At 35.1% G+C, this 12,262-nt stretch overlaps 1 protein-coding gene across 2 annotated transcripts in view; it reads right to left on the reverse strand.

Moving 5' to 3' along the window:
* The window catches only part of LOC105201129 (nuclear receptor subfamily 2 group E member 1), a 29,628-nt gene that overhangs the window by 2,112 nt on the left and 15,254 nt on the right, over positions 1 to 12,262 (reverse strand). The window contains exons 4-8 of one of the 2 annotated variants that reach the window (XM_026132878.2): positions 3,591 to 3,765; positions 2,535 to 2,739; positions 2,038 to 2,163; positions 1,712 to 1,954; positions 1,108 to 1,189 (exon numbers count right to left, since the gene is read on the reverse strand). In XM_026132878.2, coding sequence (XP_025988663.1) covers positions 1,108 to 1,189; positions 1,712 to 1,954; positions 2,038 to 2,163; positions 2,535 to 2,739; positions 3,591 to 3,765 — 831 coding nt within the window. Of the gene's footprint in view, positions 1 to 1,107; positions 1,190 to 1,711; positions 1,955 to 2,037; positions 2,164 to 2,534; positions 2,740 to 3,590; positions 3,769 to 12,262 lie in introns of both variants that reach the window. The other variant, XM_011169027.3, reaches the window with a different exon arrangement.

The following is a 12,262-nucleotide window of genomic DNA, read 5'->3' on the forward strand; positions in this document are numbered from 1 at the left end:
ATTATGATAAATAATATAAAATAAATAAAATAATAAATAAGACTATATTTATAAAAATAATGATATTTATAAAAATAATAATGATATACGTATAGGGTAAGGTTGTCAAAATCGTGACAACTTTTGACATAAAAGCTTATAACTAAGAAATTATGAGGAATATTTTTTATTTTTCTTACGTCATAATAAAGCACAACATTTCTCTTTTCATATTTATTTTTTTTAGAATTCTATGTTATAAATTTTTAAATGACAATTTTTAAGAAGTCCTCAAATAGTGCGATAGACAACTGGTCTCCCAAATCGCACCACAGGTTAATATTATTCTTCTTGGGATAAAAAAACGCTTTTTCTGCTAGATTCTTTCTTTTCGAGCAAAAATGCGTTAGATAAGCATAATTTTATTAATATTGGACATAAATACCGTAAACTAAATATAATTTTTGTCAATGTTATCATTTCGATAACTTTTCAAATTGCAATAACATTGTTACGTTACGGCAATATTGTTACAATGTATACTCTGTATGATTATTATATTTGATTTGATACATATATAATCACGATTAAAACAATAGTGCGATTTAGAAGACTAAGATATGATACAATTTAGGAGACTAAAGCATTTTATAAAACTTTATTTATGTAATTTACAAATAAAAACACAAAGTTATTTGAACTTTGTTAATCTAAGTTTTATAATATTGTGATCATTACAAATTACCAAAATTTAGATTATTTATTTTACCTTTTTTGCAATCAAGCTACGAAATGTGTTGAAAAATAGCAGAGCAAAGTTACGATTTTTCTATAAATATTAATAACAAAATTTCTATTACTTTTAACATGTTGAGTTTAATGATAATTTTATGTAGTTTCCAAATAATTTTACAAAAAGTATACAAGTACTGTAGTTGAATTTATATGCGAGGTGATGCGATTTAGGAGCCGGTGCAATATAGATCACCTTACCCTATATATATAATGTATATATTAAATTCTGGCTTTCAATGATTTTACAACAATCGCTAAGTTTATCGTTCAGAAATAATCCATGTGCCACATTTACGCTAGTATGACAATTAACCTGTGTTTAATGCTCCTTACCTGGCGTGAACAAGGCCACTGCCTTCATACAGCCGCACTCGCCGAAATCGGGGGAAAGTTGCCTGAATCGGCATATTATAGCCTAGAATGCAAGAGAATATTCCAGTGAAACAAACTTTGCGAATAGCTGCACAAAAGAAACTAAAGAAAAATGCTCGCCAAAATCGAGAAATAATACAATTTAAATTGAGATCTATTTTTTGTAGCTGAAGTAGTTAGTGTACACTCTTTTACTTATTGTTAAAGTAAAATAGGAGGATGTTTAAAATGACAAGGAAATCTTTAGTGAAGCTCAATATAACAATAAAAAAAAAAACAAACCTAAAGTCATTTCTCAAAAAAATTTTGCTGCAGGCAATTACACGTCCATCGTAATATCTAAGAGAAAAAAAAGAGAAGGGTAGTAACATCAAACCGACGCGTTATAGTTTAATTTTTACTATTGGAGAGAGCGGATTTTTTTTTAATGCAAGCTGAACAAATCAAAAACTGAAAATAACGAGATATAACATATTTTTTTCAATTTCCTACCAAAAGGGAAGTTTTAATATCGACGTTTATCACGATGTTCATTACAACTTGCGGAATGGTAAAGTCAATAAACCTGAATAAGGACGAGTTCCTGATTCGTCGGATTGTCGTCCGTGGGTAGTCTGCTGCGCACTTGCTCGTCCTCGAGCAGCGCGGTGATGTCCCAGGAGATGGACCATTGCGCCAAGTGCAGGAGGAACAGCTGCGTCCAGGACCGTTCGAGCAGCAACAGCTGATCGTCCTTTGATATCGTTTGGAAAGGCGGCAGGCAACGCACCCATCTGACAGCCATGAACAGCAGTCGGGCTGTCGTCTCCTGCATTAAGGTTTACGTGACGCGATGCGGTACAAACGATTAAAAAAAAAAAGAAAATGCGCGACGAAAGTACTGCAAGGTACCTGTAGCATCTCCCAGGTCGGACTGAAGCTCTGTACGGTGCCTGTCGGACTTCGACTCGTCTCCGTCTCTATCTGCTCCATCGGATATTCCGCCGCGGGTTGCAATCGCGCGTTCCAAACCAGTTCCTTACAGCAAAGCGAGACAATAATTTGTATAACAAGAGCACAATTCTCACAAAAAAAAAGAAATGTAAAATGACATATAGCAAGCCAGGCGAAAAAAGTTCAATAAAATTTTACACAGATTTAAGAAATACTATAAAAACTACTTTTCAATCTTTAATAATACACTTATCGCATAAAATCAATAATTGACATCCATAAGATAAAAGCTATTGCCATTTTCACCGAGAAGTCGATGTTAATAATAATCCCTGCGTGTAATTTGTCTGTCATTCAGACCGCGAGGAAGAAACTGAGTGGAGCAGCTTCCGCCTTTATTAAGTTTGCAGGAACGAAAGAGGGAGGCGAGCGCGAAATTAAGCTGAATTACTTACCTGACATTCCTCGGCGGACATTAGTATCTGTAGAAGGGGAGGCTGCGGCGCTAGGGAGACGGTCGTGGCCGCTTGATAGAGGGTCGTGGTCGTACGAGGGTGCGGTAGGATCAGTGGTACGGGGGACGGTGATTCCTCCGGCGGTTTCTGTACCAGCGCCATCGGTCGTGGGTAAGGCGTGAATCTTTGGTCGCACCTTAACCTTCTACAGTAATAATCCTTAACTACTTCACGAAGAGTCTGTGTCGCTTCATGAAATTTTATCATCTCCCGTAGTTATACGGAGTATCTTACCACCACCGCATTAACGCTCTTTGTTCGGTCAATTTTGAGAGGAAGAGAAGCAAGTTTTTTTCCATCAACAAAAATACTGAAAACTATTGTTTACCACGATTTTTCTCGTTAAATCTGTGTTTAAATATTAATATTTGCAGTCTTATGTTGAGCTAAACTAGATAGCTTTTCGTACAGTTCTCCAAATATTTAATTCCGTACGTATTATAATTATATTGGTCAACTATACACATTTTTTTTAATCTTTATAAATTTTTTAAATTACTAAAAATTCTTTATCAAACTTACCATTTAAATCCAATTAAAATTGAAACACTTGATTTTTGCTTATTTGCAAATAAAGAAATGATTTGAGGAAGAAAAAAAGATTCTGTTGAAGTAAAATTTAACTTGTATACAATGCAAAGAGTATAGACTCTATTATATTCGTTAGCTAATTATACAAAAACTCTTAATGTTTAAAATTTGCAAAAAAATCCACATTAGATCGATCATAAAGTCAGTCGTTAATGTGGTAGTGGACACCCAATCTAAAGCGCAATGTTGACAAATAAACGAAAAATCAGTTCACTTCTTTCAGCATCTAATACAAACAGCAAACAAAGAAATCCAAAAAATTCCTTTTATTTCTATTATTCCTATTATTCGATCTTCTTATAATTCTATTGTTCATTAGTATTGTCGTCTGCCAATATCCGTTTTTAATTAGATAAATATTTCAATTCAACACATTAAGGCAATTAATTTAAGCATTTTACGCACCTGTGTGGCGAGAGAACATACGGAGGCGCGAGTGCTGGTCTTAATCGATCATTGTGCACCGGAGCCGCAGAATGAGGAGACAACTGCGTGACAATCGGCGACTGTTGCTGATGCTGCTTCTCCGACGAGATAATCGCGTGGGGTTTCGGTTTCCTCGGTCCGCGCTCATGTTGCACTGCTAAACATCAGTTATGACGTAATTATATATTACTTTTGACGTCTGACAGATTGCTTCGCGATTGTATCATGAAGCTCTGCGAAGGAATATTACAATTGAAGCTATACTTCTATTTCTCAGATTTACTTTATGCCAAATCTTTCCTTGCCTTTTTACCTTTTTTGGGAAAAAGTATACTGATTGTGAGACACGTGCTTTTAAAAAGACTTATATTGTTAATAGAGTTCTTTCAAATTATCTCCGAGCAAAAAGGAAAGGAAATAAGATTGCACAATGAAAGTTTTGAAAAGCTGCAATGGTAATGTCAATAGTGTGTTTAACCCTTTCTGAAGCATGAAAAATATCCCTATGCACCCTCACTCTTCATCGATCGAAGGTCCGTATCTAGAAAATGCCTATCAATAATATCGGCGATGGACTTAACGGTGGGAGCGAAAAAGTGGGCGCAGGTTGCGCGGAATTGAATTCGGGGTGTAACGCGCGTTGTAGGTCGTTCGAGATGTACGAGAGCTGTATATCTCGTGACCCGATGAGGGGGGAGTGGCGAACAAGAGGTCGAGAGGGAAGAGGGGGCGAATCGCGGATGAAAGAGGGTGGTGTAGATCGGATGTGGTGGCTGGCCGGGCGTCAGCTTCCACAGAGCTCGATCTTTCGAGCGTGGCTGCAAATCTAGAGAGAGAAAGAGAGAGAGAGAGAGAGAGAGAGAGAGAGAGAGAGAGAGAGAGAGAGAGAGAGAGTGAGAGAAGGAAAGGGAGTGGAGAACGCTGTAGGGGAGGAAGACAGATAGAGCGAGATGGCGAAGCGAGAGCTGCAACTGGGTGGCAAGCACATCATCATTAATGAGGCTGAGCGGATAGCAGCCGCGGATTCCCACGTTCGCACTGGCGTCGCAATATCTCCCCTTTATCACGCATCGCCCCGTCGAGAGATACTTTGCCACTGGCGCAATGGCAATTTCTTCTCGCATCGGGACGTCGTCATTTTAACCGCTGGATTCCAATTTCTTTGAAAAGTGATATATTAATGTTCGTTAGACTTGTATTATATTCTTCGCATGTCGGCCATTGCGTGACTTACTGTTTAATCGCGGTAGATCATATTTTTAATTAATTTTATTTATCGATACGTGCTTCTTTATAGATTGTTTTAAAGTTTGCTGAAGAAATACTATATCAGTGTCTTTTTTTAATACTGACAAATTTTATTCTTTCTTCGCTTATGTATTTCTTCTAATCACGTTTGTCTTCCGATAATTTTTCATCTTCCTTCTGTATCTTCTAATGTGACAAAAATGTTAGTCTAATTATCAACGTGTTAAGCTAATAGAAAATATCTGAAAAATTAGATTAAACTCCGTCAAGTAATTTTGAAGAAGTTCAGTTGCTAGCCAGATAAGTAAATAATAAGTATTCTAATACCAATAAAATATTATTAATAGCATGAGAATTTTGTCGAAATGTATGTAAAATAGAGTTTTTTATTCTAGGCAAATATTATTTTTTTATCATTTTATTAAATGCAAGTTATTTTTATCCCTTTTTTTGCTATTATATCCGTGTGTCTGTTATAATCTTATATATTAGAATTTTATTTTGTACTCTAAACAGTAGAAAAGTTTATATGTTTGTTTCGGTAACAATTCAATAACAATAACATCTTCTTGGAGATAACACTATTGAAAATATGTGCTGTGATTCTTTAAATAAAACCTTATCGAAACCTTACGAAACGTCGTTAATAAGCAAATTCAGATACGTAAAAAGGAGATGTTTTTTTCAAATCAAAACGGCGCACGGTGGTTTTGTATGCGCAGACACGCATGTACGCAAAAAGAAGCGATGCGAAATCCGCTTCGGGGTTGTTTGCTTTATCGACCAAATTGGCCGTGCACATCGTAACAGGTACAAATATTATTATTTTCCAGGAGTAATTGTTCTTTCAACGGTGAGCTCCCTTGCCGGAAAAACGCGCCCAATGAAAAGACTTGTTTACTTTACAAACAATGATTTTCTGTGTTCGATGCAGTAGCGGATATTACCCCTCAAAACCGGTACATCGTTTATACATATTCATGACAATTTTTTATTACAAATTGATTCTTCCTATATGCGATTCTTATTAAAATTAATGATTAGGAAATGGTTCTTCTTTTGAAAAAATTGAAATTTTGTTAAAAATATCAATATAATGTTGAGAAAAAATTCTCCACTCTCGTAAATTAAACCGGTAAAAATAACATTGATGAAAATAGTAAAAAATTTCACTGAAAATCAAATATTTCACTGATTTTCAGTATAAACACATTTTGCATTTTATTGATATTAATAAAAAACTAATTCTTTCACTGAAATATTACTAATTTACAAGTGATCTATACTCATCGGCGTCTATTTACTGCAGTCTTTCAGTTTAACAATTGATTCCATTTTAGAGAATATCTTGATAGAGTTTCAAAAACATCGTGAGATCATATGTTTCAAATGCACGTTTCTGCAAAGTGTTTGGATACAAAATATTTACATTTATTAAGCTAAAGATTGCAAAAAGCAACGATCGCTCAAATTTTAATTTGAAAGAAATCATGAAACTTTTTAAATTTAAATTTATATATCTTTTTTTTACAGTCGTCTGTTCATGTAAAATATTTACGAGAAGTCGATCGTATAGTGATGTAAATTTTAATCTTAATTTTATCGGCTTTCGTCGAATCTGCAGCGAATCAGAGACAAAAAATGATCTGTTTTTTTTTTGCTACGTCCATTAAGCTCGCCTTTTTCGCACAAAAGCGCCTCGCTTTGCGCAGCATCTCGCGATCAAGGAAGAACATTTTGTCGCTCTGCACGCATCGCTGCTCAAATACAGAGCTTTATAGCTGAGCGGCTTAAGTTCGGCGAAGCGGAAACGAATGTGCGTCAAGGGAAAGCTCTTGGCATAGAGAAACGAACGGGACAAATTGATCTCTTAGCCCAACGTAAAGATCGATTGAAGATCAAATGCAATTGTGCGTTGCAATTACGCAGAGGAAAGTCGCTAATACCGATATAAGTCTTCTAAAACAACACTGCCTTATTTCTTCGAAACTAAAACTTTGCACTCAATGAAGGAATATTAGATATTAGAAATAGGAATTAAAGTTCTAAAATCAATTCTCAATCATTTCTCAATAAATACTATAGATAAATAATAAGTTATGCTGCATTTCGTATAACACATTTAAGTGTTATATTTTATTAATATCCATTATGCGTTACATTCAATATTCGTTGAAGAAACTGATTCTAAAGTTTTAATTCTTATTATTAAGCAAAATATAAGAAATAGAAATAGCCAATTTACAAGCAAATTAATTGATCGTGTAAATTACATAAACATTAAAGATTTATTTTCCTAGAAGACATTACACAGATGTTTCGACTATACTTTGTTAATTTTCTTCAGATTAATATGGAACCTATTAACTATTCTGACAATGAACAGCTATTTTAAACGGCATAATTGATTAAAAATTTTAAGCAGCAAGCATCATAAATTCTAACACGCAAAGAGCTCATGTGAAACAATTTAGCTTTAGCCAGAAACTCATTAAGTCTTCAGAAGTCGTCAAATCACTTCAAAAGATAAAAATTTCCATAATATAATTTTTCGGTCGGAAGCGGAAATTCCAAGTCTAAGCAACACATTAGAAAATCATACCAACAAAAGTCAATAGAGATAATACCTGGTTTTCAAGACATTTTAAAATATTTTATTTTTTACAAATGACTCATAAAAGAAAAGAAAAAGGAAAATGCAACATTACTGCCTACTGTGTTGGAGACTCATTTTGTCAGACGCTCATTTTTGCATTTTGTGAAAAACTCACTTATTGCAAAATTTGAAACGATATTATAAAAACTGCTATATCATTTGATAAAAGGCACTTTTTAGTTTGTATTTAAGTTTTCAAAATTTTACTTCTAGTTTTTGTTTAAGAAAATATAATTCAAAAACAAAGTGACATGTCGGTATACTATATCTCTTAAATTCCAGTTACGTTGACCTCATTTCCTCAAATAAAAAACGAAAATTATTTTCATTTCGTAATGTGTATCTTATAACGCTCTATAATACAAATAAAACGCACGAAAATTATACCGACATACTAATCAATTTGTCGAAAAGGAACGCCGACCGAGATCTATTTAAATTTTTAAGAAAGTGTGTGAGAGGCGCTATCCCTGAATTTTTTGCGCGTCAGCGGCTTATATGAATGATTTTCGAGAGTACGTGCGTATTTGGACGGCGAATGGACACAGTGCGACGGCGGGGATTAGAATCGCATGCGCTGGAATGGACCGCGCCCTGTTCGCTTTTCATCTTGTGATTCTGTGTTGCGTTCTTTCTCTTTCTCTCCCTCTTTCACCGTCTCTTCTCGCACATGCACACACACACACGCACATACATACACACATACATACGTCATCTTATCGTGCACCTATAAGCACACAGGACCGCCTTAATACTCCGGCCGGCACGTGTGGTCCACAATGCGAGTTCCCACAGCGGAGTGGAGCGGCGTAGGCGTAGGCGCCTTCTCTGCACGCTAAACACACGCACACGCTTGGAGAGTGCGTACACGCGTGGAGATACGAACGCGTGGTGAGGTATGGCACATGGGGAGGCTTCCATTTTTTACATTGTATTACACGCGTGCGCTACGTGTACGAAGGCACGTGTGTACGTTAGTACATACGTGTGCGTAGGGCACACACGGTACTCACACGGGCCACGGATCACAGGGCTCACACTCTCTATCCTGCTAAACGGTAAACCGATCTGTGAACATTTCAGCAGTCAGCGATCTCGAAGGCTAATCCCCGAGTGAATGGGGTTGATACACACGGACGACGCACCACCATCGCCGTTACCTCCACCACCGTCCTCGGCGACCGTCGACGTCGTCACCGTCGGTGGAGGACTCGCGAATCGCACGCGTGTCGTACGCGTGTGATACACGTGTTAAGATTTCGGGGAGATTCTTATGCGTTCAAGAGGATGAACCAAAGTGGACTAGCAATGGCTATTTTAATCAAATATAAATGCAAAAGTTTCTTTAAGTTTTGATATCATTCGATTTTTAATTTAATTATCGTCAGCTTGATATGGATATAAGAAGAAATATCATTTTGATATGAAGAAGATTTTTAAACTGATTTAGAATAACGTTCCGTCAAAATGTTAATCTTGCATGGAAAGAATTGGTTTTCCTAAAATATACATTTAACTACAGATTTGAATATAATTTTGTTAGACCGTACTAAAATTGTGTAGAACGCTTAAATTAGCTGTTAGAATGTCAAAACGCTTGATAATTATTTTGACGGTCTAACAAAATTATTTTCAGATCTGCATGTAGGTAAATTTTCAGATACTTGAGCAAAACCGTTCTTTCCGTATAACTGTATTTTCACGGGACGATAATGAGATAATAAATGCAGTGAAAACTTGCAGTAGTAAAACTTTCGTATGATATATCTAATCATATAATAATACGACCACTGTTTAAATTGTTTATAGTTAAAGAAAACTTATTTGCAAACTACTACCACATTTTTACTTGTAAACTATATTTTTATAAATTATTTAAATTGTTCATAGTTAAAAGTAATTTTTTGTTTGTAAATTGTCTTTAACTATGAACAATTTAAATAATTGATAAAACACGTACAGATGAAGAAAATCACCCTACATGCATCCTATATAGTCCTATATTGTTCATCCGGACTATTGGCTGGACGGATAGGATCTGTTTCCACTTGCATCGCTTATATATCGTTCGGAAAATCGTATGCATGCCGTCACACGTGTATCTGCATACGTTACAAACCGTATGCGTTACAAATCCGTATGTAACATCGCTTACTGTTAACACCTTCCCTCGACCAATCTCATAAATCAAAATTCCGTGAAATCAGATCAGTCTATGTCGAATATAAAATACATATGCATAAAGATAGGGTTCGTATCTCGTATGTTATGCGGCGTAAACGTTTAATTAACTATTGTCTTTGATTTGCCGAAATATTTTTGTTTATCCCTAACAAAATATAAAAATATAATAAATATGTAATGAAAAAACAGAGAGGGAGAGAGAAAAAAAAGAATTGTAGACATAAAAGTATTTATGATAAAGTCTGTATGCTTTGTAATAAAAATACGAAAATTAGAAGGACTTGTGCATCAAATGTTAGAAAAAGGGTAAAATATGAACTTTCAAAATTATTTTCAACTCAGAATGAAATGACATCGAGAATATTGATAATATGCACATGCTACACTTATAAATAATATTTAATAATATTTAAAAAAACGCTACACTGTAAAAATTGCAACTGAATTTAATGTAACGTAACAGAAGCAAAATTTCAAGCAGTTACAATAAAAATATTTTATGTACATTTAATGTAAATTTAATATTGTCAAAAGTACACTAAATTTCATGCATATGCTCTTCAGTTATAGATACATTAAATTTTATGTGTAACTTAAAAAGTTTTATTGAATTTTATGACATTTTTAACAGTGTAGTCTTTCATGCTTCTCTTAGTTTACATCTTAAACTAAAAGAAAAGTACAATATATCTGTACAAATGTATCTCACAAATTTATTTATCGCAATTTTTATTCTCGATGCAAAAATTGCTATTTAGAGTAACATTAATCGTAAGAAATATATTTGTCTAATGACAAATATTAATAATTTTTTTTTTTTGTAAAAAAGGAAATATGTAAATGTAAACGCGATTCTATTGATATGACGACGCGTTTTATCATATCGTTAATCATGTCGTACAGGTAGGAAAGAAGATTAAACGTGACAAAGCAGCTTGACATTTTACAGTCGCCCATTCGCAAGAGTACCCGACGGAGAAGCGGTCAGACGTATTTTCACCTCGCGCGCGGCTCGAGAACCGTCCTATAACTCGTGACACGACACGGGGCGAGAGAGCACCCCGTGATAACTCGCGGATGTAATTCTCGCGTTTGTGCCGAGGCGGAGACGGCCGGGAACGCCGGGGCCGGGTCGCTGCAGTTCCTCCGGGGCGCGTTGGTATGATGACAGGTGACGATCAAAGCCCGGCTTAGCGCAACGACCCGTTTCGTCCGCACACATCGCGCTCGTATCACGCGAGGGAGAATGCGTCCCGCGTTCTCCACCGTTTCTCCCCTTCCCCTCTCTCTCTCTCTTTCTCGTTTTCCTACTATCTCCTTCACCCCCGCGTACAGTGAGCATCATAAATGCCAAACCATTACTAGAGTAAGTTTCAATAAAACGCATCGTGCAAATAAACGCTTCTAAAACTAAATTTTTTGAGGTAAATTTTATTCGACGAAATTTTATCGCGGAATAAAAATTCTCCATTGTCGTTATTATTTTAATTAATATTAAAGCTAAACGCTCACTCGCATATATGCAATTTATAGAAATGTGATTGTTTGAACATTATTCAAGATTTTAACTAAATTTTGAACAATAGAATGGTATAGAAAGATTGGCTAGTAATAAGCAGTTAAAAGGATATGACGAATATTATATAATTACGCGCAGCATGGAAGGCCAGGTCTGCGAGCGGCTGTCTTCACGTCGATATATATGACGATCGGTCGTCGTGTTCTGTCTTTGTCTTTGGTCTCTGATTTCATGAACAAAATGTCACGTATTGAATTAAAGACCGTAATTTTTACAAGCTTGTCTCTTTATTTCTCAAGCGCGCGCGAGTTTTCGAAGTGCGCGATTGTGAACTGACTTCTCCGGTCGTAACAATATTATAATTTCACAATATTGAATTATAATAAAAGAAACGTTTCGACTTTACTTAGTCGTCTTCAACTTAATAACAATAATTTAAATAATATAAACTTGAACTTAATATAAATATATACAAATATTAAATATCGAGATCATTGGATGCATATATATTAGTGTTTTTATATACTTTCTAAAATCTTTGGAGTGGAATCCTATTCTAAAAGTGTGAAAATCCTGCCAGTCTTGATAAAGAGTGGCACGATTTTCATACTTTTAGAGTGGAATTCCACTCTTTTAGATGAAATTCCACTCCAAAAAATTTAGAGAGTATAATCGCAATATTGGGAAAATGTTTTTTTTAATGATGTCATTTCATGAAACAATTTGATAATGTCGTGGTCCAAAAATTAAGATCAAATTCTTGTCACTTTTCATTTTGAAATCAGGACCATGTGTCTCAGTTATGTACGCAATCAACTGATTTTTCATGATTATGGTCCATCAGTTGATCCTGCTCGTTTACTAATCTATCTCTTTCTTACACCACTCTATTGTTTAGAAAAGGTTCTATCGTCAAGAGAAGATTGTTATTAAATTTTAAACGTTTAAAATTTTAAAACTGCCACTTGAAATAGTAATGAGACAACTGAGAGCATCTTCATTACTAACTTTCTTAGCGTTTCTAGTGCTATTACTTGTATTAAA

This window comes from Solenopsis invicta, chromosome 1 (genome assembly GCF_016802725.1).
Source record: "Solenopsis invicta isolate M01_SB chromosome 1, UNIL_Sinv_3.0, whole genome shotgun sequence".
Taxonomy (NCBI): Eukaryota; Metazoa; Arthropoda; class Insecta; order Hymenoptera; family Formicidae; genus Solenopsis; species Solenopsis invicta.